The sequence below is a fragment of the Falco cherrug genome, chromosome 12 (assembly GCF_023634085.1).
Source record: "Falco cherrug isolate bFalChe1 chromosome 12, bFalChe1.pri, whole genome shotgun sequence".
NCBI classification, from domain to species: domain Eukaryota; kingdom Metazoa; phylum Chordata; class Aves; order Falconiformes; family Falconidae; genus Falco; species Falco cherrug.
This window is the reverse complement of record NC_073708.1, coordinates 25985259-26013143: the sequence shown is the minus strand read 5'-3', so window position 1 is coordinate 26013143 and position 27885 is coordinate 25985259. Positions and strand designations below refer to the sequence as shown.

General features: G+C 44.6%; 1 protein-coding gene across 1 annotated transcript in view; it reads left to right on the top strand.

Moving 5' to 3' along the window:
- The window catches only part of TRABD2B (TraB domain containing 2B), a 295930-nt gene that overhangs the window by 168080 nt on the left and 99965 nt on the right, over positions 1–27885 (top strand). Inside the window, 1 exon segment of the mRNA XM_055725226.1 lies at positions 9725–9899. Coding sequence (XP_055581201.1) covers positions 9725–9899 — 175 coding nt within the window.

Sequence of the window (27885 nt, the reverse complement as noted above, 5' to 3'; positions counted from 1 at the left end):
TGTCTCTACTTCACTGACTTCATCTGAACTATTCCTTATTTTTCTCCTGACTGGCCCCCATTCCATTTCAAAATGCTTTCTTGGAGGTGTTCTGCATCTTTATGTCCTATGATAGATATCTCAAACAACCTCAAAAAAAAAAAAATTAGTTCAAAAGTCATCATCCAATTTGTTCCAGGTACCAGCCCAAGCTTTCTAGTTATGATGGTTGGATTGGGAGTAGCCTGGATTTCTGCTAGGATGGAACAGGAGGGCAGGGCTATCTCCACACGGCACTGCCTTGCGGTGTCAGCCCTGGAGGTCTTGTGTTCAGTCCAGCTGCTGTTGTGTTACTAACCACCTTTTTGCTCCTTGCTAATTTATGTGATATTTTGCAAGCCATATCTTTTGGATCACACTTGCCTTGGGTTAAAATTCTGCTGGAAACTTCGCGTAAATATTCAGGTATTCCCTAGCATCTTACTAAGGAGGGATGGGAGGAAACTCATTGAAGAGCCCTGAACAATATATATTCAAGACAACTGAACCTGAGTTTGTACCCACTACTGACCAGCTGTTCTCCCACTGTGTAATGGAAGACAAAATGAAAAATACCTTTGGAAAAAGAATTGCAATACTTTAATAAACCAACCCCAAAACCAAACCTTCTGGCCCCAGTATTTTCTCTTTATTGCCCTGCTTTGCCCTTTGATCGGTATCTTTACTTGGGTGTCATGGCAATATAATAGGTGATGGTTTTAGTGTCAGAACAGGAAAAAAATATTCTTTGTCAAAGGAAACAAAGCATTTGGAAGGGAAATAGAAAAACTTGAACTTTTCCATATGTTTGCAAGCTCGTGAAAGCTGGCCTCAAAAAAATCCCAATGTAAAAGGGATTTTAAATGGGGCAGGAATATCATTAGGTAGTTGAGATTTACCCTTCCCACTGAAACCCAAACCTTTATTTGCATACAGTGCAGGCTTGTCATCCCCATTCAATTAATGAACAGGTCCCTGTAATCTGGTCCTAAATATACACTGCATAGCTGGGTGAAGCTTGCAGAAAGGGGGCTGGGATCATTGTTCTGACTGTGTTTTGTTAAGACTTCTTTAATCAAAACATACATTCAGATAGAGGGGCCGGCTGCATATTTTGGCATCGCTACCAAAGGGAGCAGGGACAGGGTTGGGGTGGGGAGGGAGGCCTTGGGGGGAGAGGTTGGTGGTTCTTGTCCTGTCCCCCTGTCTTTCCCCCCCCCCCCCCCCCCCCCCCAGCCCCAAAGTGCTTGGAAAGCAACTATTTAACTGGTGTGGAAAAACAAATAGAAAACATACATGGAGGTCATGACTTCTCAGGGATTTGTTGAAAGTCTTTTTTAGCAGGGATAAAAGTATCGCCCTCCAAGGTGTCTGTGAGATTGCAGGGCCCATCCTCGCGGCCCTTCTGCTTCTCCTCTCCCCCCACCCCCCATTTTTTTTTTTTAAAGTGTTTTCCTTCCACAGGAGAAGGTAGAATGAGGCAGGACACACACGTGTGGTTTGGCAGGGTGCTGGCTGGGAGACCAGCAGTGGCAGGAGGGTTTGGGGCTCCCAGGAAAGGTCTCCACGCAGGGGTGGTGAGAGCTGGAGCTGCAGGGACACCGGCGTCCTGGTGCTCCGCGGGCTGCAGCCCACCCTGCAGGCAGGTTTACACTCAGGCCAGCAATGACTCCTACAGCTTTTGTACCACCTGCACAGCTGTGTTTTAAAAGTGTCATGCACTATCCATAGAGCCTTATCTAGCTTTCAGCTGGCTTTTCCCACCGCACCTTCTCCCATTTGCAGTTTTCCTCTATTTACAAATTTAGATGCTCCAGCGGCTCATAGACCTGCGCTAGCCAGTTTGAAACTCAGCCGTGAAGACCTCTGTTTTCACGCTCAAGTTGCCACGCCATTCTGAGAGGTACCCAAGTCAGCTTTAAATTGGGTAGGCCAGTTACAGAAAGCTCGAGTGCGTGAACTGCAATGTATCCGCAACGTGTGGGACCCTGAGCAGTAATGCGGGTGGGCAGGGATTAGCTCATGGACAGAAGTCGCTCCCCAGAACTGGTCCCAGGACATGTGCCTGCTCTTACACTGGCTTTCCTTGTGCTCTTGGACTTTCTTTCCTCTCTCGCTTGCCTTCAAGCAAAAGGCATTTTTACTTCCCCCCCACCCACACCTCCAGCCCTATCCAGAGATTTTCTGTGGGTTTGTGGTGCCCCACAGTAGCGGGTTAGTGAGAGAGGACTCTTCTCCTCCTCTTCATTGCTATTTCCAGGGAAAAGAGTACAGAGAGGCTGCCAGGGCTGCGAGCCTTGTGCTTCTTTCCTCTGAGGCAGCAGGTGGAGGAAAGAACACATTGGAAAGGAACAGTTGGGCTCTCTGGCATGGGGGTGTGAGACACCCCAGCCTCAGCTGCTGTCCCCAGAGCCTGAACGCGCCCCAGGGGGACAGGGACGGGGGTATTATCGGTGCACCACAGCCTGGAGAAAGGAGTCATCAGCATTTAGCTCAGAGAGGATTAGATGTGCCTAAGCGGAGCAGAAATGCTGCAAGCTGCAGCAATGCGTCCCCATTGCAATGACTTGAAGCCAGAAAACAGTTTTGGGTTTGTGAAGCCCCATTCCGGGCAACCCGCGGTTTGCCCGGTCACACCTTCCACCGGGGGACAGCTGGCTGTCCCTTTGCCTTGCAGTTTTTCAGGGCTGTTCCTTGCTTTTGGAGGTTTGGGACACTACAGACTGCTGCTAGGCCAAGGGATGTGATAGAAAATCCACGCCTGCCATGGAAATGCTGGGTTGGTCCAAACCCCAGCAGTGGATCCCAAAGGGCTCCATGGCACGGGGATGGCTGTGGCTGGGCAGCGTGGCCGGTGGGAGAAGTGTGACTGGTTTTTTGATCTGCACTGAAAACCTACAAGCCTCTGGCCGCAGTAAGAATTATCCCTGCAGAACTGTTCCACTTTATGCAAAGAGGTGGGAACAAAACCGGGTGAGCCCAGACTGGGGATATGTTTAAGCTTTCTGTGACTTCAGACCAGTTTGAGTCTGTATGAGTTTGGTGTCAGGGTATGCTTCTATTAAAGCATTTTAGCAGCCCCAAATCCACCAAATTGACATACCTGTCCTGACCACGACTTCCAAAACGTGCTGGATGTGCCTGTAATATATTCTCCAGTCCCACCTTGAGTAGATGTTTGCCCTGGGAAAGGGAAAGGAGCGATGGAACTTACCTACCCTGAAGATTAAAGACTCCTTTTACAGTCCACTCAGGCTTCTAATATATTACTTTAAATTTCGGTGGTCAAAAAAAAGCAATAATGGCTTAATCACAACATGCTTGAACTGGACGCCATTTGGCAGAGCTCCTTCCTGGTTTCCTTTTTCCATCACAAGCTGAAAGCTCATCTTGGCAGCTTCCAGCTTTGGGCTAAATCAGATTAACCAGACACCCCCTCTTTGGCCACTGAAGGTCACTGTCAGGATGGAAACTCAGGAGTGCTGGAGGAAAACCACTTGAGTCTGCTGCAGCATTTGTCTCTGCAGAAGCCACATCCTCCTCACGGAGATGCTTGCTTTTGCAGCCCATTCACTTTGCACTGTTCAAATCCTTCATATCAAAGGCTGCAGTCAGTGGATATTCCTCTCCCAGATGCCAGAAGGGTCCATAAATCAGGAGGAAACAGGTGTCTTCCAAGTCCAGAGCAGTACATTTTGCAGCACTACAGCAAAAGCCACAGCGCCCTGTCAAGGGCTGTTAATGAAAGGGTATCCTCCCTTCATAAAGGAACGATAACTCGAGCTCGATGTCAGCCTCTGACCCGAGAAGGGCTGGTGTGATGTGAATTTAGGGCTGTTCAGTTTGTCAGAGGAGCCAGCGGGTTTTGGGATGCTGCTTTGGCTCCCTGGCAGCCCCCATAAGCTGCACTGTCAGCTCCGGAGATCCTTATCTTGCGTAGTGCTGCCGGCTGTACAAAAGTTCCTGACCTGCGTGGTGCAGGGAAAGTCCTGCAAGGCAGGATCCCTTACTTGTCTTCTGGCCTCTGCCCATGTAAAGCTCATAAACGAGAAGACTAATAAAGAGAACCCAATATTTATCATGTTTAAAAAAATGTAATGCAGTTGGAGCGATCTGGGAGCAGCTCTCTGCCAACAACGGGAGATAAGGATTGCTAGCGTGGAGGCTGAGCCCTGCTGTCGGGGGAAGATGGATGGGGTTCGTATTGAGGTGCTGGACTGGAGCTCAGGAAGCTGATGGCCAACTTCCCACCTTGCCATAGACATCCCTTGTGACCCTGGGTGTGCCGCCTCCTGTTTTCTCTGTTTAGCCTGTGAATGCTCTGGGAAGCAGAGAAATAAGGCTTTTTTATTATTAAGAATTGTCCCTGCAAGGATTAGTGACGATACGGTACTTGTGGTGGTCTGGCATTTGGACATTGCCCAGGAGGTGAGGCTGGAAAGCCATTAGTTACCTGCTGATGAGACAGGTGGGGAGAGGAGTCTCAGAAGCTAAGAAGGTTGGCTAAGGTGTGGGAACATAATGGCAGGAAAGGTTTTAGGATCACTATATTTTCCATGGCAGGGGATGGCTTCCCATTTCCCAATCTCAGCTTCGTCTTCTCCATCTGCGGATAGGCTTATGGTTGAGGACCACCTCTGCCTACACACAGGCAAGAAAGGGCATGCAACACATTATTCTAATGATGGTAGTATTGGTTTTTCATTGACACATTCTTACAATTTGCATGCACGTTCCGGAAATAGGCTAGCACCACTGGAACGGAACGAGGCCCAAAAAGGTTGTCAGAGGATTAGGGAATGTAGCGTATAGGAGTAGGAATGATAACACTATTCTTTCCCTTCTCGTTGTGATGTGATACTTGACTGAATCTAGAGCAGTTCTACTGTAGCAAATAGATCCAAAGCAGGAAAAAATGCTAACCAAAGCTGATGGTGCTTATATGTGTCCAAAAAAACCCATTCGCAGATAGATATTCACAAACTGTGGCATCGTGCCTCTGTCCAGAATATTTGTCCAAACATTAAAAAATAATAAATAAGAAAATGTATGTAAATGTAGTCCTGTGTTTATGAATTTTCAGCTGAACTTTGGCAGTAAGCCCTAAATGTGATAAAAGACTCTGCACTAATATATTTTGCTTTTCTCTTTTTTTTTTTTTGGTTTCTTTTCATTTCTTTGTCTCTATAGACAAAGCCGACAGCATAGCATAGATCTTGAGATATGGCTGATGCATTTTTCTAAGCTAAAGTATGTTGTTAGCTTATGCCTACGATAGCAGCAGAATCCCAGCCTCCTTCCACAAAGTATTTGTGGGAAGAACGGTTACCACTGAGCATTGTCTTGGGCTTTGGATCTTCCTTTGGGTCCTTCAACAGCTAGATTCAGCCAGAGCCTCGCATGTAACATCAAGTTGGAAAGTCTTGCTGTCCCCATTTTACAGATGGACTTTTGAGAGACAGGAGGAATAGAGCCAAAAGCTTCAAAGATACTTGGTGGAGGTTAAGTGCTGAGTTTCCTTTGAAGATCTAAACCCAAATGACATGCTTGTGATCATGCAAGAGATTTGTATAGCCCATGGGAGCAGAACCATTTTTTTCAGGGTAGTGTCGTAACCGCTCCACAATCCTTCCTCTTCCTTCTTCCTAAAGCTCCCACTGACTTCAAAGGTGAAGAATTATGGGCGACATCCCACAGCACTGTGAGTTTGGACATGTGTGCAGAGCTTTACCCACAAATATATTCCATCAGGGATACTGACTCAAGGAAAATTACAAAGGCAATGTGGAGGGGAAGGAATTTCTTGAAGGGTGGGACTTCACTTCTTTTTTTGTTCACATATTCTCTTCTTTAACCTCAAAGGCTTAACTAAGGATTGCAAGGTGTATCTAATGACTCAGTTTAGGGTCCGTCTGTACTGTCCATAGGAGAGCCATAACCCAAAGTAGATAGCAATAGAAAAAAAGAAGAGTTGTAGCTGATTCAGTCAAACAAAATATTCTTTCTTTTGAACACCTCTGAATGTAATTTATTATTTAGTTTCCATGGGAAATACATAGTATGTGTGTGTCTATTTATATAGATATGGATATAGATGTAGATATATAGATATGGATATAGATGTAGATACATAGATATGAGGTGGTTGGATTCCCTGAAAGTTGCATAGCTTGCAGATACTGGACAGAAAGAATCTGTTTATCTCTTGTTATGTGTATCCACTACAAAGTAAGCACACCCCGGCTGATAGGTAGCACTGTGTTTTTCTCCTGATCCAGCTGCTGCTCTCCTAGATGAACAGCAGAGAATTAGTAGTTAGGATTTTTCAACAGTCACATCATCTACCCCGCTATACAGTTATGTATACTGGTAGCAGTATTCAGCTATTATCACAAAGTCAGTCCTTCACCCGTTGGCACAGCAAATGTCTCATCCATTCGCTATCAGTTCAAAACAACAAATACCTATCATTAAAATGGTAAAATTATCTTTACTCTGAATGGAAACAAAAATATTTGATAAAGTGGAAGAGGAAAGGTGTATCCCTCTGGTGCGTTCTTTAGCCCATCCTTTTAAAACAACAGATTTTCTTTTTTCAAACAAAACCCTTAAATTCTGGCTGAAGTTAACAACTTCCCAATTGTGTCTGTCTGTTTCTTGACTTCCTGATCCCTGCCTGGTGGTTAGAAATCCAAAGGGTTTCTTAAATCATCAGGAGCAACTGCCTCCTTGAAGCCAGGCATGGTCTATGTCACCAGCTGTGGAAAGGAACCGCGATACAGGGAGGAGCGGGGGTGATTAATGGGGCCAGTGTCGTAGCTCACAGTGTGGTTGCACTACGGTGTACAGGCATACTTACTTCAATCATGCATCTCCTGTCCTCTGCCATGAAGAAACATACGTGCATGTTTTATTTTTGCCAGTGACAGAGCAGTCATTAGAAATACAGGAATGCACAGAGTGCATCGGGACCTGTAGCTGATGGTGTGTCTCCAGAGGCGATGCCCGCCTTCCTCTTGTTCCTTGGACAAGCATGAGAAGCGTTGGCAAAACCCAGCGCTTGCTTTTAAATTTATCTCTCTGCCATTGGCAAACTCTTTCCCACAGAAGAGAAAGAAAGAATGGGAGGGAAGAAACAAAAAGAGGCAAGTAAATGGTTCCGTTTTGTGGACTGTATTTCAGGCTAGATAAAGCGTAGGAACAACCTATGTTGAATACGGATGTAGGACTGCAAGTGATGGTGTCACACAAGCTGAAGGAAGGTGCTTTCCTTCTTGGCAAACAGCCTCTAGGTCAGGGTCTGGACACAACTTCTGTCCTGGGACTATCTAAGCCTCTGGCAGCAGAGCTTTCCCTGGTTGGAGTGGGATGCACAAAGCCGTTCAATCCTCATGCTTTGCGTAAGGGCCGGTTGTCCTGCCTGGCAGTGCGGTACCTGGCTTTCCCCAAAGCACCTCAGGTCATTCAGGACCAGGTCCCATCAGTTCCCAGCTGTCACTTCAGCCAAAAGCAGGGGAGAGACTTCTTGGGTGTTGAGCCTTCAGATGCTCTCTAGAACTTTAACCTTCCATTTCAGTCTCTGAAGGCTCCCCTGGCTCCTGGCTCAGCTACATCAAAGCATTAAACACAGAGCCTTAGTACAGAGGAGATCCAAAGGCCTGCAGTATCTGCATGGACCAACTGATGCACAGCTTTGCATTGCAGAGGTTATTGCAAGCGTAAAATGGTTACCTGTTCCTCAGGCTTTATTCCTGCAACAAAAATCTCTCCCTGCCTTTCACCAGGAATCGAAGCCACTACATCCTTCGCTGCTGTAGCCACCAGCATCCCTCTGAGACGAACGCAAGCTCTTGCCAGACACTGAGGCAACTTCCTTGTGTATTAACAAGAAACTGGTGTCTCTGATAGGTCTGGCTTAATAGGGCTTATTTTTGTTGAGTGCTGGCAGAGGGCTAAACTGAGAACAAGGCGCAAAGTACTTACATGCTCTGAGGAATTCACAAGATAGGCTGGCAAAGCCAAGCCATGCTGGAAAGCCCAGAAGAAGAGTAATGTGATTGAACCCTTAAGGAGGGACGTGCTGCGAGATGTAACGGTGATTTGGCAAAGCACGTTGCAAAGCTGTTTGGAAAATTGAAGGTCGAGCTGCACTGCATAGCTGGGGCAGGTCACTGCCAACAGCAGGATTAACTCCAGCCACGTGGGATTCCCTGGCTCAGGAGATGTGGTGCCCATTTCTATCTCACCCAGCTGGGTACAGCCTTTGGTGGGAACCCAGAACAAGGCTTAGACTTGTCCTTCTGCATAATGCACGGTGACATCTCTCTGCTGCTTGGTCCCCCACGTGTTAGGAGAGCTGTAGATGAGGCTGCAATGAAAAAGCTTTAAGAAGAGCCACTGGGAAGATAGAAATTAGTTCTTTTCCTAAGACTTGCTGAAAGCTTCTGGAGACGCAGTGTGAGTGAAGAGGGTGGGAAGAGGTAAAAATTGTTGTGATAAAATCACATGGCCAAGTGGGAAGGTAAGAGGTGGGCTGAAAAACAAAGACTAAAGGCAAGTTTTAGAAAACTAGTATGGGAACTTGGTGTAGTAGAAGACCAGAGAAAGAATTAACCAAAGAAACTTGCATCAAGTATTTCAGCACAGTGAGTGAGGGACGTTCCCCCTATGGGCTGTGCATGCGGCACCGTTACCACAGACTCAGATTAACGCTGGAAATCCTGGCGGCTTTACAGCTCCCCGGGGACTCAGAAACCTGCGTCTGGGCTTTGCAGTTTGAGCTGCTCTCCAGTGGCGAGGCACAGAAAATCGCTGGAAGGTGCCTGGGTCCTGTGAGCAGCCATCAAACAGTGCCCGCTTACAGCGCTTCTGGCTGCGGGGCCGGGGGTAGACCTGGGCCCCCACCATGCCAGAATGAAGTCGCCTGTCCCCACAGTCAGTCAGAGACGTTCCGGCTTGTCTGTCCGCTCTAGCTTGGGTCTCGGCTCATTGCTGGGTCTGCTGCACTGACTTGAACGGTCCCTGGGGTTTCAGCCTTTCTCCTGTGCCTACGAACGTCTCTCCTCACAAAAACAGGGACTGAAGGAGCAGTTCTTCTGGAAATCCATTTCTCAAAAATATCAGAAATGTTCCGGGGATTTATGTGTTGCAATGCACGGTCTCTTCTGGTGAGGCCTGATAGCATCTAAAACTGCAAGAAAGGCGAGGGGTTTACCCTGTTTGCATCTCCCTATGCCTGGATTTGCTAACCTTTCCTGCTTTTTTACCTGTTAGGTTATTAAGAGGGAGCATATACAAGCCAAATCTTGCAGTCCTTACTCAAGGTCATGGTGACCTTGGCTGAGAACAGATTACAGGGCTTGTTCTGGTGCTAAATCACCAGTGAGCTGTGTCGAACAAGTAGAAAATAAAGGGTTTAGTAACTCACCCAACTATAACGTCTAAAACTACATTCTGCTGAAGGGACAGAGAAAAATCAAAATGAAGTTGCATTTAACAAAATACTAGTTTAACAAAAAGAAAAAAGGCATGTTGATTGCTGATTCATTTTTCCTGTGTAGAGTTACCAGCAAGCTCTTTTCTTCTGGTGGTTTCTTGTATGATAATGATGCTCAGGTGGTTTAAATAAGGCTAGATTAAAGCGTCCAGTGTTTGGGGGATTACTAAACCACTGTCACCTGAACTACAGCCTCTGTCTCCATTTCAGGTCCCTAACTTCATCAACACAACGCTCCCACCCCACGAGCAGGTGACGGCTCAGGAGATAGACAGCTACTTCAGACAGGAGCTCATCTATAAGAGGAATGAGAGGATGGGGAAAAGAGTGATGGCGCTTTTAAGGGAGAACGCAGACAAGAGCTTCTTCTTTGCCTTTGGAGCAGGTATGGTGTGAGATTTTTCTGTTGTACTCAGTTACTGTGACTGAAAGTAAAGCGGCTTGAATGCTTCGGGGTTTTGTCTCTGGTCCTGCGGGAAGAATTCTTAGGGAACTTCCATTTGAAGGGGGAAGGCTTTTGTTTGTCTAAACCTGCTTCAGAAATGCAGTGAGTTGGTGTAGGAGGTGGGTCTGGCTGCAGCTGGGCTGTGGACAGGCTGTGCTCCGGTGCTGTGGCATAGGCACGTGTGTGTGACTCGGGGTTCCAGACCTCTCAGGGTTGCTGCAGTTTAACTTTCTCAGTGGGTGACTTAGCTGCTTTGGTGGTTTGTCTGTGCAAACTGGCTGGTTTTGGACCTTGCACGAGTGTATGAGTTATGTGTGGAGCTAAATACCAGCATTTAAAATCATTAAGTAAAAATCCAGCGTGTACCTCTACCTGTTTAAATTCTTCCCGCGAGGTCTGCAGAACAAAGATGTCTATAGTACTTCTGTGAGCCTGCAACAGTATGTGCTACTGTCCTTTTTTGCCTTGGTTTTCTTTTTCCCCCTTTTGCAATGTTATTCACATTTTTGTGTGATAAGAGTATAAATAATAATTGTTCGGGCCCCGGTTCAGCCAAATCCTGAGCACCAGCTTAAGTGGCTGTTTGAGCTCCCTCAAGTTGAAGGCAGCCTGAGATTGTCGTGCCGAGAACCGATCTGCTCCTTCTGCTCCCTCTCCTTGGTAATTTCTCATTTTTGACAGAACTTTGTTTCTCATCCCGTGGCTTTTGCTATGAACTTTGGCAACAACTCACTTTTCGCTGCTCACTTCAGTGGGAGCTTTGATTTAAAGACTGCAGGGTTTAGCAGAGATACATGCGTTTTGATGCATTTATTTGTTGAATGTGTTTAGGCTGAATTTTCCCAAGCTTACTTAATCTCGAGCTTGTCTGGTATTTCTGTCCAAGGAGTTTTGCTTAACTGTTTTTACAGTAGGAAAATATATCATGGTGCTTTGTAGTTGGACAGGGATTCATAAATACCAGCTTGGTCTAATGCATGGAGTGAGGTTTATCAGTGATTATGGTGGTTTTGATGTAGTCTCCAGTTTTGGAAGTCCCTTAACCAGTATATACTGGAAGAATAAACTGGGTACGATCACCCACTTGCCCTGCTCAGTAAATGCTTTTCCTGGGTGTCAGTTACAGACCATGGCTTGAGACAGGACCTTGGACTAGATGGGTCATGGAGCCAATCCACTGCAGGTATTTGTGTGTGATAATAACAGAAATCAAATTGAGCAAATGAATACTAATTACACATTGCTTTCTATAGAAAGTGACATCTAAGTTGTTGGAGGTTTGAGCTTTCGTTCCCTGTCCCCGTCAGAGAGCAGCTCCTGGGCAGCATCACCTGGGGAAGCTGGCTCCTAAAGAGCAAGTCCCGTTTTGTCCTTTACTCCTCATTTTTGGTTATGTTGAAAACAGCCTTTGTTGCTGGGTTGTTTCTTTTTCCTAGCACTGACTGCAGCAGGACAGAACAGACACATACAGCCCAGATTTGTTAAAAATCCGTGCGTGGGACATGCTGAGGAAAGCTTTTTGTTTTGGGTTCTTTGTTGCAGCATCCCTTTGGCCTTTCTCACTAAAGCAGGCCATCCCTACTTTAAGTACAATTAATTCCTCCTCTTTTCCCTGGGGTGGTTTTTTCTTTGTGCAGTAAGTACTGAGAAAATTATTAATTTTTCAATGCCAAAACTTCTATGTGGCTGAAGTGCAAGCAAGTTCATTTTCTCTTAGGATTCAAATGCAGGTTTTTTTTTTCCTGAAGGTTTTTGTTAGGGTTTGTTGGTTTGTGGTTTTTTTTTGGTTGCGTTTCTTTTTTACACGCTGAATTGTAAGAGTGGGGTTTATTGGTACATTTTGTATTTTGCATTCTTATATCTGCTTCTTGAATTGTAAGGGTTTTTTTTAGGTATGTGCTCGGGTCATGAATTCAGATTGTTTTCTTAAACGTTAAGGGTTTGGTTTTGCTTTTTATAAAAGTGAAGGGTGGTTTTGATGAAAGTTGAGGCTTTCACATATTCCCATGAATTCTGAAGTGCAAAATTTTAAGGAACGCACCTTTTGTTAGGACAGACTTTGATAGAGTCTGCAGGAGTGCATTTGCTCTCAGAACAGTGCAAAAGTTAGTTCACCTCTTTTAAGAGTCTGCGTATTTAAGACTAACATGATGGAGGGGAAATAATTTGAAAAAATATTCTGGACAGTGCACCGCAAAAAGTATTGTTCTTATGCTAAGCATGATCTCTGCATTAATCCATTTATTTTGAGGATATTGGAACCAATGAATTAATAATAATTTAATTATATGTGTATATTATGAATTGGTTTCCAATTTCGTAATCTCTGTCATAGTTTCTGGGAAGGGAAGAATTGGGTAAAATTATGCTGGCAAATAAAATTAGGAAAAAGAAGTATTTTGCTAAACAAGAAAATAAGTCTGTTATGAGAAACACACCTTGGAAAAACTTCACCAAATGCGGTGTTACAGAGTGGGGCTGCTGTGGGAGGGAGTCCCAAACCCTGCACCATGATTCATGTGGGCTCGGTGGCATCCTGTAACTCGGAGGTTATAGCTGGAGCCAAGGGGCTTGGGGACAGGGTCCTACCCTGCAAACAGCCCTCCTGAGGCAGAGCCCTTGCTGGTTCCTCTGGTGGCCTCCCCCCAGGGAGCCGTACCTGGTGCAAACCGCCGTAGTTAGGTTCACCTGGCTTTTGCGCAGCTGCCTGCAGCAGCTGAAGCTCTGTTGCTCTGTTGGGGCACCATCCTCAGGCTGATTCAAGATGCCAGTGCCATGGATGGGTAGTTCAGTAACATCTAACACTAAATTAGTATAATGAGCTTGACTAAGCCAGGAGACGCCACGCAGGTGTCTTTGCAAATTACAGTCTGGTTCAGTTCAGCGTACCCTTCTCAGCTGCAGCAGCAAGATGTTTTATAGACTCCTCCAGGAGTATGTACTGTTGTTTGGAACAAAAGAAACCAAACCTAGACCACGCACAGGGGTCACCATGACCAAAAGCAGTATTCTACAGGATGAAAACCATGGCTGGCTTCAGCTGTAAACCAAAATGATGATATCTTGGCTGCATGGTGGTGCAGGAACCCAGTGCTGCTGAGCTGGGGGATGCCACTGTCTGGCTTTGGACTGGCAGAAATCCTTTCTGGGTTGAACCATGGCGTATACTTTGCCATCAGAAAAACCATAGCTCATCCAGTGTAAGCTGAGTTCCCACCTGGCTGGATGAAAACATGTGGCTGGAGTGGGACATGGCAACTCCTGTCACCAGATCTAAATAACCTTCAAGTAGTGCAAGATCCCATACCCTGGTCCCACCAGATCTGGCAGGTCAGGTCACCACTGGAAACACCCCTACTGGTTTCAGATGGAAGTTTGTTATAAAACACACGGAAATGTGCAAGAAATAAAAATTGTGTGGAAATTGGTGTGGAGTGCTGCTCATGTACAGCAGGAGTCACCCTGGGAGAAAAGCATTACTGTTTTTTCTGAAGAATGTTTATTTTCCAGTAAAGCTATGGTCATTGGGCTGATTAGAATATAGCAGGCAATTAATTTCATTGCCTGTGCAGCTCTGCATGTTTATGGCCTTGCTATTAGTTGTTTTGTACACAGAATTTCTTCTTTCTTCATCCTGCTTTGCTTTTAGACGAAGGTTGATTAAAATCTTTCAGCTGATAGTTTTTCGGTAAAAAATTGGGCGTTTGGGGAAAACAGAATTTTTCTGTTTGCTTCTGAAAAAGCAAGTCCACTTCTGCCAGACAGCAATCGACATAGCAAGTGCTTGGGTGTCGTTGTTCCCCTCTGAAAACTGGGGTTCCCAGTCAGCCTGTTGCTACGTGCCATTTGGAGCTGAGCTGCAAAGACTTCCTGGTGCATCCTAGGGGAGGTAGTGCAGGATCTGGTCCGTAACTGAGCACAAGGCTGTTAAACATTGAACAGACGAGTCCTGGGGAAGAAGGAGTGGTAAGGGGACAGGCATTGGAATATCCAAGCAAGCTGAGGTAAAACAGTTTTCAGATCCACCAAGTAAAGCCAAGCATTTTTATGCTGTTGAAAGATTTATTTTTTCTTTTCTTTGGTTCCAGTTAGCAGTACTAAAACAAAAAAATTACACAATTCTAAATGGAGCTTTTCAGTTTTCTGCCATTTTTAAAAATAAAAAGTAAACTTTTCAATAGATTTCCCCCTTCCCTGCCTTCCATGGCATTACTCACAATTTAAATGCATTGGACCAGTTCAGACTTTTAATTTATTCCTTTATAAAACACACAGAAGTGAAAATAGCCATTTATTCTTTCTACTTTCATTTCTTTCTCCTCTCCAAGAAAAATACAGGCCCTGGGTAGAACGGGACCCAGCTCTATACCCAGCTCTGTACACTTCATTCTTCTCCTGCCAGGGTTTACCATATTCAGACTTAATGTGAAAGTCTCACTATACCCATATTCACTGTAACTATACTCTAGTAATGAAACAACATTTATTGTTTGTGCAGTTAAGTGATATTTTTCAGGTAACAGGCGTCGTAACTTTTCCCTTTGAATGAATAAAGGTAGCTAAATAGAGTACTTGCAAGTAAAATCGGGGGGGGGGGGGGGGGGGAGGTTTGCTTGGGTTTTGTGTTTTGAAAATCCATCCTGGATTGCTAGGAATTATTGATCCATAATAACAGTGAAGCACCTTAGAGCAAACAAGCACTGGCAATTTATAAAGGTCCATTTACAGTCAAGAAAGAGACACAGCCAAGAGCACATGGGCTGTTAAAAAGAGTTAATATTTTGGCAACTAAGTCTATGCACATGAAGTCAGTGTTTAAGAAAAAAAAATCACTCTGGTTTATTTCATTTTTATGGGCAAATAATTTTTGAGTAACACTTATGATAACAGATGGATAAATTTATGTCTGCAGTTAATTTGAACGATAATTTCCTTAGGATGTTTTACTTGCATGCATTTCTTTCTTTATTTATTTTATGAGAACTGTCAGTTTTGTAGCGGAGAGCCGGATTTACTGCTTCAGAAATTCGGATGCTGCTCCAGTTGATGATGTTTATTAGCAGCCAAATCAGTAGGCTTTAAGGCAGTGCTTTTGGTTATTTAAAATAATAAACATATTATGGAGAATATTCTTTTAGTGCTGGAAGAGAGAGCTGAAATGTAAGTACCATAGCATCTCCCGCAGCAGGAGGGGAATCAGACTGCCTCTGGACCACAGTCCTGCGGTGGAGGGAAGCATGTGTCTCCCCACCCCACCGGGTCCAGGCAGCCCCCTGTGTCCGAGAGGTCAGGGGAGACCCAGGCTGTTGTCTATGGTGTGGCTGAAGCCAGGGCGTGCTGGTGGCCGCAGCTCCTGGTGAAGTGGGTGTGTTAAGAGGGGTCGATGCCTGTGAGGGTGGGACCCCTTCTGCTCAGCTGTAGGCTTAGGCTGCTGAGATCAGGTACCTGCTGGTTGAAGGATTAGGTTTAAATTTCTGAGGCATTCTGCAAGAAAAAAAGATCCAGGCTTTGTTGTAGATGTCTGTGGGCTCCCATGAAAACAAAGGAATTCATCCCAGAGGAGAAACAGCAGCAGCAGATTTTGAACATTTCTGTGCTCGGAACAGGTGAATTCCCTCCCCGTCCCGCAGAGTTTTCTCAGCCAGCCTTGGGCAGTCAGCGTCATCAGCAATGATTCCAATCATCGTAATCACACTGCTAACAATAATCATAGAATCATAGAATAGTTTGGGTTAGAAGGGACCTTTAAAGGTCATCCAGTCCGACCTCTCAAACAATACTGTTCCATACTGTTTCCAAAATCTTTAGTAAATTATCTGGTGGCTCTTCATCATGGGACTCAGAAGCAGGTTGCGCTGTTTTCACTAGGGAAAGAGAGAATTGAGCAACTTTTCTATAGGATGGGGTTAGTGCGAGAACACAGCAAGATGTGAGAGGTGCGTATTTTTCTCCAAAAACTAAAGAGCTCCTGGGGAGATACCCAGATGATGTAGCGTGTCGTGAATATGCTTCATCCACAGCTAAAAAGGTGACTACAACTGAGATGGAACATGATGGCTGTTGATTGTGGCGGGGGAGGATGAGGGGAGGTGGAGGTGGGATTATTTTTGTTACTGGAAACCATATTTTGACTCAGTATTTTGGGAAAGGAAAGGAAGTGATGGATACTATACACAGCTTAAACACAAGTAATTAAAATCCAGGGAGCCTTTGTGAAAGCCATTAGCACCTGCCACCAGGTCTGGCACTCAGGTTCACACATGTTACTTGAAAGTGTTTTTTCAAAAGGGAAATGCCTTGAGGCTGCCATCCAACTGCACACTGAGGGCTGGGGATCTGCAGATGCTGAGTATACAAATAGCCGTTTTGCACTCCCGGCGGATGCAATGTTGTGTGTAAATCGGATACGAAGTTACACCCGCCATTGTGCCGCTGGGAACCAACTCAGCCTGGCATTGGAAGTCCAGCCTTCTGTCTTCCAGGATTGTGTAGCTCTTTTCTTAGTCTTGGATCCTCTGTAAAACATAAAAGAAAATAAAGGGGGGGAGGGGGGAGAGGGAAGAAAAAACACTTGCAGGCTGGGATATAAAGAGACTTTATCCCCCGAGTCAGGCATCCTGGTCCAACACTGATTAGTGGTGCTACTGACATCACTAGCACAGTTCATCAACGGGTTGTCTCGGTGGAGCAAGAAGTTGGCGACCAGGAGATTGAACTTGGCGAGCCTACAAAAGAGAAGAAAAGGGTGAATTAACAGTTTGCAGATGCTAGAATTCCCTCTGCTCGTGTTTATTTGGGCATCCAGATGCTTATAGTGAGGTCGGCCTGTTTTTGTGTTTGGGCTTCTTTTACTGTTAGGTTTTAAGGCAAAGTATCACTTGGCTTTTAAAAATAGACTAGCGTGCTAATTTTGACCAAACCCATGTAATTGATTCATTTAAAAGTCTGCATTAAACAGGCAATGCCCGATTCGCTTTTCAGACACTGTTGTAAATCAGGAGATACTCCACTGGGGGAAGGCTTGTTCCAAGTGCAAATCCAGCCTGTAGCGGTTTAAAATAAATAAAAAAAGTTCCCCCAATTATTTTTTTTTTTAAAAACTTACATTGATCTTGTATAGTATGGAGGTTTGGAAGCCCCTGAATATTTGCTTTTCACCTGAAGCTTAAGTTGGCGAAGAGACAGCACCCGAGTTAGGGAGGCCAAAATAAACCTGCCTGCACTACCCTATTGTCAAAAGGGAGCTGCTCCTCTGAAGGCTGATTCCTGCGATTCGGATTTAAAGAAAAACTCCTGTTGTATAACAAGATATTAATTGTAGAAACACAGTATAGCATAGGTAATGGCGAGAGCTATCTTGAGGCTGCTGTCACCTGTACCAACCAAGGCAGGCAAGAGATGCAGCATGAAAGAGGACAGGTTCGTGTAATTAGGTTTGCAGTTTGCTTTTTCTTCTGGTGTGTCACCACAGAAACTGCGGAGGGAAGGTGCACCAGCCCTGGACTCCCTTGCGTGGTCTGGTGGAGAATTCCTTGTGCTCAACAGGGAGCCCTGCCCGGCTGCTTCCCACTCCTGCTTCCATCGTCCCTCCACTGAAGGAGGGTACAGCCCCAGATCCAGGCAGTTATGTTTGCTGGTTGCACGTATTCAAGTAAATGTTAAAAGCAAGTAAAACGGGCCTTGCAAACCACAGTGTATGCGTTTACCATCTCTGGTGTAATTCTTCCCATGATGAATGGGGAAAGTTGCCTGTACGCAGTAGGATTTTGGTTTAAAGACATGCATACACTAATGTCAGCTCCTCTGGGTCCCTGACATTTTCATATCGTATTTATTATTACGCTTGTGCCAAGTTCTACTGTGTAAGTCTAATTCTGCCTGCCTGTTCTCAAAGAAAAGAAAGCTATATTGGCCCCTCCTGTCCTATAATACAGAGATTTTGGCTATGCCCTTGCTGCATTTCTCCTCAACGTTTGAGATGTAAAAATGTAGACATAATTCAGGAAATTTTCTCTTTTCAGAACTGCAAAGAATCATGAGAGATTTACACCCAGGCTTAAGCACTCTGCTGAACAGGAATGGGCTTAAACGTGGGATGAAATACTCTTTCACCCACACACGCACACTAGCTTGCTGTGGATTCCACAGGCCACCCTGTAAGCTCTCAGGAGACCAGGCAGAGGTCCCATATAACTCTAGATTACATAACAAGGGTGTTGAAATCAATGTACGGATGCCAGATAATTTATCACTTTCCATCCCCAAAACGTTTCATCAGAATATTCCCAACCAGCATTAACTGTGCTGTTGGGAAGAGTTTGAAAGGGCAGGGTATGCCCTCTGAGAACCCCACGACCGGCAGTGTTCCCCTAACACTGAGGCTTCTGTGGGATGCTCGTGTGAAACGGCAGACAGGATCCAAGGATCTTGTCTCAGCTGGGGACCTTCGTGTGCTACCTGCGGTCATTAAGGTGTCTGCGCACCCCAGTGTACTTCCAGCCACCCTGCTGTGTGGTGGTTCCCAGAGCAGAAGGAAATTTGGCTACTCGGTTTCCTTAAATTCAGAGCCTGGTATGCTAGCCCAAATCCTTCAGTAGTGTTTCACATTAATGCATGTTGGTGGGGTTGATGTGGCTTCATGTTCCATTCTGCTACCCCTCCTGCCTGGGTACTTGCTCCAGTGGAGGACCATGGATGTCCCAAGCACCCTAGGCCTCCACAGCCACATCCCCTGCAGCTCTGCTGTCAGAGCAGGAGGTGGGAAGAGGATTTAGCAGAACAAGGAACCTGTTTGTACTGCTCATGGTGTCAGTCTCCCATGGGTTCAAGCCATTTCTGACCAGTTTTAGGGCCAAGCTGCAGGAGGACTGCATAGGGAGAAGAACCAGCGATCATCCTGGTGCACTGGAAAGACAGGGCATGACTGCTGGCTAGAGTGAGTTGTTTTGCAAAAGTAGATGTGAAACTGAAAGCTTTAAAAAGCCTGGCTGTAATTTATGTGGATTTCTTGAGGATTTTTACTGGTACGGAAAGTGGGACTGGAAATCTCATTAAACTGGGTGTTCTTGTGAGAGTTCCAGGTTTTCTTGGTCATGGTTATGCCAGGAATACCATCAGAGCAAACTCGCTGAGGAAGGATTTATGGGTTTGGGATCGGATCCTATTCTCACTGAATTAATGGTAGTTCTGCAACTGACATCAAGGTGACTGGTGTGTGCACCTGGATGAGTCAACATTTATTTGTCATTTCAGTCTTTAATCTAGGCTGCTACTTTCACATCACTGGAAAATATGAATGACATTGTTATAAGCCTATTAAATCCCAGTTCCATTGTTATTTTCTCTGGTAGATCAGAAGACGTGTCAAGGAAAAGAAAACGTGTGTGCAATATACCTCTGCCAAGAGAAAAATAAAATATTTAAATATCAGAAATGTGAAGTGAAGGTAGAATTACTTAGAGAGGCAGAGGGGAAATAATTAGAGCTCCAGCCAGCAAGAAGAGATGTCGTAAACTTTAGTTACTCACCTCTCTTAGACATTCAAAGCACAAACTCTGCCACTGTTCAGCCATTTTATAGAAGCCTGTAGAAAGCAAGAGGTCTGTTGGACAGAATCGCTCTGGTGGCAACTAAAACTGGGCTCAAACCCAAGTCCAATAGCTAAGCTGCCATCTGAAATTGGAAAAAGATCGAGTTCATGCCTGAATCTCTGCTCCCTTTCTGCTCTGTGCAATAGACCAAAGTCTGGATTTGACTGATGGGCAAAGAGAAGCAACTCCAATCCGTGGGAAATGTTGCTCTTTCAGATCGGTTTCTAAAAGGAATGAGTAACAAAACTTGAAAATAAGGGGGAATTCTTAGAAAAAATGGAGAACACTGGTGTGCTGGTAATGGGGTGCTGCTTTTGGTAGAAGCTCCAGAGCTGTGGCTGGTGGAAGCCCACAGGTGACTGGCTTGGAGGTCGGTAGCCCCCAGAGATCTAGCTCTTGGTAGGCAATTTAGCTAAAAAGTTCTGACATGGCAAAATGTGATTTCAGAACTACCAGGCTTTACTCCTGTCGACTTCCAGGCGAACAAGTGGGAAAGTGGAGGCAGGTGAGTAAGCAAAAAGCCGGACAAATCAGTCTTGGAACTACTTCTGTTTTTCAAGAGGTATTCAATGAGACCTGCTGCATGCTTTGGTTTTGATAAACTGTTACCAACTGAAAATTATTCTACGAGAGAAGTTCCAAACACCTTTTTAATCTACAGACAGCACTTCGAGCTCAGCTTTGGATCTATCCCTGGCAGAAAACTGAAACCTACGTGATTTTCCTGGAATAATGTTGCAGAACTGAAACTTATGAGACTTGTATCTAAAATAAATAACTTGAGTATTTTTAGTATTTTTCTGTACTTTATTATGGGAAATACCTTAAATACTGAGGTTTGCAAACTTAAAAATTGTATTTATACACCGAATGTAAATGGAGAGAAAAATCAAATGCCACCACTGGGTTAACTCAGTATGAAATTCGGCACCAGTTTCCAGTATTTATACAGAATTCACATTCACTTTGCGTTTTTCCTTGAGGTGTTTGAGGTACAGTGAAACTGCTGTGAGGTTCTTATCACTTAGCAATCCGGTCTGGTTCCAGTTGAAAATTTTGCGGTACCTCTCATTGGGAGGATTGCTTTAAAAGGAACAGAAATCTGCCCAAGAAATAAAGACTTCATTATTGACATTAATGCTATTTTTAATCTGGTTTCCGAAGGAAATGAGGCTTAAGTAATCACCGTGTTTGTGAGTGTGTGTGTGTGTATGGGGGTGTGTGTGTGCGAATACGTCTTTCCCCCTCATAAATTTTTCATCTGTTGGCTGATTATAACCGAACCTGACAGATGGCTAGAGTCTCCAAGATAATAAGTTCTTGCATGCTTCATGAAAATAAGTGATTGGATGTAGAAAAAGAAATTCATAGTGTGCATCCACTGAAAGAGCACAGCATGAGCTCAACTTTTATTAGATCTCAGAAGATCTCTATGGGAGAGGGAGGTGAGACACGTCTCCATAGACAACCACACTTTGTTGGTTCCTTTGCATGCAGGAGGATGTAGCATGCAGTACGTACATCAGTCACGGTTTGAACAGAATGATGACATTTAGAGTAAATAGTTATTATCTAGAGTGTCTCAGGAGCCACGTTACCTCTGTGCTGCCCTCTGATGAGGTGTTCATTCTCATGGCCAGAGCAGTACGAGGGAGCAGATTTGTAACGGTGACTGGGGCATGGCTCCAGGACTCTCCATAAACCTAATGAGTCATGGGCACTCAGACTGTGCAGCCTCACTACTGCTAATTGGCCAAGTGTGCCATCAACCATGCCCAAAAATGCTCTTAAGTAGCCAAGGGGTGAAAAGAGCATCAGAAACTCCTGTGAGTCTAGGAGGCAGCCTGGGGCAGCATTCCTGCGTGCAGAGTCCAGGAATGCTTTCCCCAGGATGAAGGTCATTCCCTTGGGAGCTGAAACAGCTCACTGGCAATGGGGAGCAAAATTAAGAGACAAAGGAAAGAGTAAAGCACGACCTGGAGGAAAGCAGATTTGCAACATTAGCTTATCAGACGAGGGGTGTTGTCACTTAGCAGTTGGAGAAGATGCTCAGAAAACATTGTGATGAGGAGAGTACTTGAAAGCTTTCCAGAGCAAAATACAGATGGGGATGGGAAAAGCCAAGCCAGGGTTAGATCTTCATTTTAGTTTTTCCTTGAGATTGAAAATTATGTATCTAGTATCTTGGTAACAGTGATAACTGCTGGGGTGGGACTCTCCCCCTTGAACTGTAGGTGTCTGAAAGTTCAGTGCATCTTCTGTGTAAGATCATCAGGTTCCTTTCAAACCCCCCAGAGGACAGATCCTCCCACTTATCTCAGATGTGTATTTTAAGATGGAAGGAATTGCCCTCTGGAGACATCTTTCCACTGACTACAGAGGAAACTGAGAAAACTGGCCTCCAACAGATGCCTGACTTTCAGATGAGTGGGATTAATTAAACCCTGAGAGCAGGAGTCAGGAATTCAGGGTGTTTTGTTCTTACCTCTACCTGACCTTGAGCAAGCTGCTAGCACACTAAGAGCTCCCTGAGTGATGTTCTGCAGTGCTGCCAATGGCAGAGCCTTAATAGTCCTGAGGAAAAATTGTAAGCAGGAGATTGCTTTTCCGTAGCATGACATGTCATCTTGGCATGGACTCCTGGGGAAAAGAAAGCCCACTGCCACCAGCTCTGGAAAACTCATCCAGAAAAATTCATCCAGAGCTGGACTTCCCTGTTGTGGGGGAGGAAGCTGTGTCCCCACCACGTAGCAGGGTGCCGCCTTTGCATCCTATCGCGTGGTATGGTTGAAGCCCAAGGACAGCCAACCATTTTGGTCACTGTTCGCATCCCCCCAGCGCTCAGAGCAAACTTGCCATCTTTGTGATTGCATAGAAGAGATGGATTCCAACATGTAGCAGCATAAAGCGCTTCCATCTTTTCTCACCTCTTGGCTGGAGCGAGGGAAAGCCACTGGTGCAAGCGCAGTCGTTCGTAAGCCTGGTCCACCTGGAGCTGTGCAAAGGAAACAGAACTACTGACAGGAAAGCAGGTTCCAATCTCTTTTCATCAAGGATGGTTATCCCTTTTGCAAGGGAAGAAGCAAGCAGTAAAAAAAGAAAAAAAATAGTGTTTTGACATACTATGTGTCTGATTCTTTTCACTGTTCTCTGAAAGCAGCAGCCTGGCCAAATCTGTTTAAGTGCTGTCAGTGAAGAGTGTTTCAGACCTGGAGACCTTTCGAAACAGTCTTCTGATATAACTTGTCCTTTTGCATGTGAGACTTAGAAATGGGAAGTGGGTAGGGGTTTTGTTTTGGGGTTTTTTAGTATTACGGAGAGACTCACCAGATAACCTCCCCTGTGGGGGCCCTCACCGAGTCTGTAGCATTTATTCTCTCCCTGAAATACTGGCATCTTAGAAGTTGTCTTCCTGAATCTACATTCTCAGTTGAATCATCTCCTACACAATAAAAGCTCCAGTGTTGGTTTGCCTTTGACTTCTGCGCTGTGCAGCGCTCCCGTCAAAAGGCAGCCCTTCCTCCTAGCGTTTGTGTTTTTCTTAATACCTGCCAATCACCCTGCTTGCCTTTGCCCAAAGTTTGTTGTCTTTGCAGTTGGCCACAGCGTGAGCTACCAAAAACCTCACTGAGCTTGACGGGGTATTCTGTTAGCCTAACCCCAACACGCCATCTGCCACCGCCCCGGCACACAAAGGGCCTTTTCACCGGCCCACCACAGGTCGAAGGTTTCATTTCATGTGTTACAATTAATCTGTATTTATTGCCACTTATCTTAAATGGCTAACAATATCAAGAGTTTAAAAAGCGCTTTTAATGTCAAACTGGGTCAATTAAAAGTCTACTTAAAATATTTGCAAAACTTCTAGCCTGAAAGTTGCCCCCTCAAGTCTGCTGTTAAACAAAATGTTTTAAATAAATACGTGCAGCTTGAGGAGACTGACATTTGGTAAAATTCCCCTTGATATTTTAGTAGAATCTGGGACTAATTTCCTTACTCCTACATTCACTTGCTTTTTTTATAAAAAGAGAAAAATGAATAATATTTCAGATGATTGTGAGTATTTGAAAGATTGTTTCAGTCAATAAAAAATCTCAGGAGATAGTCTCAAAACTGTTAATGCCAGAAGAGACCGTTAGACTGATCAATCTGATCTCCTGGAATTTCATCCAGTTCTTCTGTGGACTCCAATGGCATGTGTTTAACTCAGAGCTTCAAACCATGGGCCACGAGTAACAATTTTAATTTATTTATTTAAACTCCTTCAGTATTGTGTGTGGGCATGGGAAATCAGATACTAGAACACAAAATATGAAGAAGTTTAATAATGAAAGAGCAACTTTTAACATTGTGTGTTGGGTTTTACTGAAGGCTGGAGGGACCCACTTTTTCCCCTTCCAGAAGAGCCCCTACTTTTGCCTTGAACTTTTTTTGGAAAGCTCAGTCGGCAGGACAGCCTTAATAAATTATGTGAAGTAAGTGCTGGTGTACTACCCGTGAAAACCCTGAGCTCGTATGAAGTTCAGCCAAGGTTGCACGGTGTTGGGGTGGTGACACACATCACACGGAGAGGTCCCGAGAGGTATCCCCAGGCTGGGCTTAGTTGTGTTGGATGCAGTAGATGCACAGAGTAAGTGAGATCCCAGGCTGGAGGAATTAACTGCCGAAACTAAAGGTCTGTCCACATGGAGTCATTTGGACTTTAAGCCCTGATCCTCAAACACTTGCCATGAGCAGTGACATTAATGAAGCTTGGTTTCCTATGGTTTTAGGTCATTTGCTTGGATTCCCAACAGCCTAATAAGGTTTGAACTGTGGCTGAGGTATTTCTGTTAATTAGGGCATTCTTATCATCTTTATGGGTCTCTGATGTCCCTAATAAGGCTCACCCTGCAACTTTTCTTTCCGCGGAAGAGATCAGTGAGTCTCTATCCAGCAATCTGTTTTCATAAAATATATAAGAAGGGGCTGTCTTGGAGACAGCTGCTCTTCTAATAGATTTGAAATTTGCCCATGGGTTCAGAATATTTCGGGGGAGAGCATAAAAACAAGCATATGCACAAAGGGAAAGCAGGGCCCTGTAAGCATTGCGTTCTGTGGAAACAAGGTTAAAATGAAATTGCCATATTTATGCAGTGCAAATATTGCACAACACGAGGACACCGAATGGTTCTGATCATTTCTTCAGTGATTTCTTCTTGTAGAATAGTCAATTAAACAAATCTGGCTTTCTCAAATTACTTGTGAGTCCATTTCATAGGTTAGGGATGGAAACACATGATTGCTTTTGTGTAAGAAATAACATGGAAAAAATTTTTTTGCTGCTTGCTATCCATAAAAAGAGTGTGATTATATAAATTTGGAGGAAAGCGGTTGTCCTTTGATATTGGTGTTCTGCTGAATGCAAAAATACTGGCTCATAGACATGCTTTTATTGCTCATTAGTTGCTGTCCTGTTTGTTATTCTTTTTGCTTTTGTTTTGAATGTCACTATATCAAGAAGCCAAGTGATGCTGATGACTAATTGCATCACAAGAATGGCAAGTAGCACAAAGCTGACAGCTTGCAAACAAGTCATAGACTGAAATAATGTTCATAAACATTTTTTTTTTAACGGCTTGCAAGCAGGAATACTGTGAGTTTCCCTTTACTGCTTTTCATCCCCAGATTACTGGGTCCTGTCAGCCTGGTTTCAGACATGTGTCACACGGAGCCTTACGTGGCCCTGATTCATTAATATTCTCTTTGGATCTGGCAAAAATACCTCACTTTAAAAGGTCAGGTGTGAGATCTTTTTGAAGACTATTGCCTTTGGCCATGTCAACCAAGGCCTCGACAGGCTCTTATCCTGGGCAAGGACTACTGCCTTTGACTTTTTGTAAAAATCTTTCATTTCCTCAAAGAACCATTAAAAGACTGCATTTTAATATTCAGAGCTTTCTTCCACAGATCTGGATGCCAAAGTGCTCTGGCCAGCTTCACTGGAGGCCAGTGATGACAAGAGGAGAAGTGTAACATCAGGGAGGTGAAAACTCTGAAATTTGGTGGCATGCGTAGTAAGGGAGGAAACTAATTGCAGTTCTCCACGTGACGGACTAGCCTAGCACTGTGCATCTCTGCTAGGAGCTTTTGAACCCATAGGCTCGTTTCCCTTGGCTTTGATGGAAGGTGGGAGCTGACTGGTTATGTCTCTATTTGGAAGGAGGTGGCTTTTGGCAAGAGGAAGAAGTTTCTCTTAACATTCAGGAAAAGGCTGTGATTGTAAACTCAACTCACTTCTTACTAGGTATTGGAAAAGGAGCTCATTCTCCAAACACAGATTTGTTAGGAAAACACACATTGCTGGTTCTACTGATCAGGAAAAAGACTTGTATTTTAATGCTGTTTTCTACTAAACTTCAGTGTTCAGGGTTCTGCAGGTTCTCAGCTCCTCATCTACTTCCATTGGATCCAGGGAACGAAATGAGGAGGCTTTGCCAAGATTTGGCTGAAACGAAGGATATACTTGGTTAGGTCTCACCAAGGGGCCAGCAGAGAGGAGGCTGGGTACCAGTCCAGCATGGCAGGGGCACCAGTCTAGTATTAACAAACACAATTGTGTTGAAAATATCATCCTGCTGGGTGAGAAAGGGAAATGAACACAGGAAAATAAAACTTGAGTCTTAAAAGGGAAGGGGCTTTGTTAAGTGCAGTCTAGTTACAGCCTTGGATTACTCTAACTGTGGGAAAATGTGATGAGGCAGTGTACCCAAGCACATTTGCTGCTTTTTTTTTGTTGTTGTTTCTGTTAATTCTGCACTGTTGTACATAAGCAGGCAATGATGGATTGTCCCGGAGTTCTGTGCATAGTGTTGAAGAGAGCTGGATTTAATTGTCCTGCATTTATTGTACAAAAGGAATGAATTATGAGCCACTTTACAGCATCTCCAGTGAAAGTGATTATCAGCACTGCTCCTCGCCAGAGATATAACTCTGTCAAGCAGACTCCCTCCTCTCTTGGGTTCTTTGGAAAAAGCTCATGAATTTGCCGTCTCCTGCCAGTGAAAGCTCAGGGTGAAACACAAAACCAAAAGCTGCCAATAGCTATATATTCCGTTCAGATGTTGTAGGAATTTCTTATTCCTTTTTTTTTTTCCTTTTCCCCTGAGTAGAAGATCGGTCAGGATTTTTGGAGCATGCAACTGAAATAGTGCAGCAGAATGTGTTCCCAGTTGGTTGCACTTTTGATTTTGTAGGTAAAGAAGTTGTGTGGGTGAGAAGACTTGGCTGTTGGCTTTAATTAGCTTTGACCACGGCTTATGTGCACTTACAGTACCATTGGTCGTGATGCCACTGAAAGGTACCCGTCACCCCCGTGCACCCAACTGTATCTCATAGCTGTTCTCACACTGCTCCTCCCCACAATGTGCACTTAGCTCCAGAAACAGGTTTAAGCTGAGGCGGATGTGTAAAAGGAATGTTATGAGCATTGCCCCCGAGACACTGTACAATAAATCATCTGCAGAAGAGCAGGGAGTTTTGCTCTATTTTTTCTACTGACTACTGCAGCGTAATAAAGGACAGCAGGATGAATTGCAGGGACCATAACGCTGCCTGCCAGAAAGATGTTTTCGGGGACGATGCTCCCCAGTGTTGCAGAACAACAGCTGCAAGGGGAGATTTTGTGTTAGGGCTTGCTTAGATCTGCAGAATTATTTTCGGTACCTTCAAGAGAGCTGGATTGTGCCATGTGCTTTGGGGAGCTTTGGGTCCTGCCCCCCCTGCTAGTAGGTTTCTTGTGCTACTTTACAAACAAATATGAGATTCCAGCATGCTCGCAGATATTTTTATGTCTGGGATAGCCCAGATAAACAAGTGAATCAACACATAGGTGGAGAATGATGTGTATGCAGCCGCAAAAGCCCTTATAAAAGGATGCCTTTCTGCACCCCTCCATGTGAACAGATTTCATGTGGATTTATCAATAGGTCTACAATTGCCAGAAAGTTTGTTCTTGAAAAGAAGAAGAAAAAGGGGAAAAAAAAAAAAAAAGCTGTAAAAAGCCCCAGACTCTAATGGCACTACCAGGTAGCGTATGCAATTCATTTAACTGTGAGTCTACAAATGTGTTAGTTCATAGCTGTGGTAACACTTGTGGCAGCAGTCCCCAGGCTGAAAACTGTCCTGCTAATTAATAACAGCTAAGAACAGAGGTTATGTGGAGTGTCATAGCAACAGGTTGTGAATTAAGAGAGGAGCGTTTGTGGTCATGTCTTCTGTATACAGAGAATAATTTTTGAAATTATTCCCTATGTAACTGTGTTCATGTATTTTGGAAAATCAGCTGTTTAATGCAC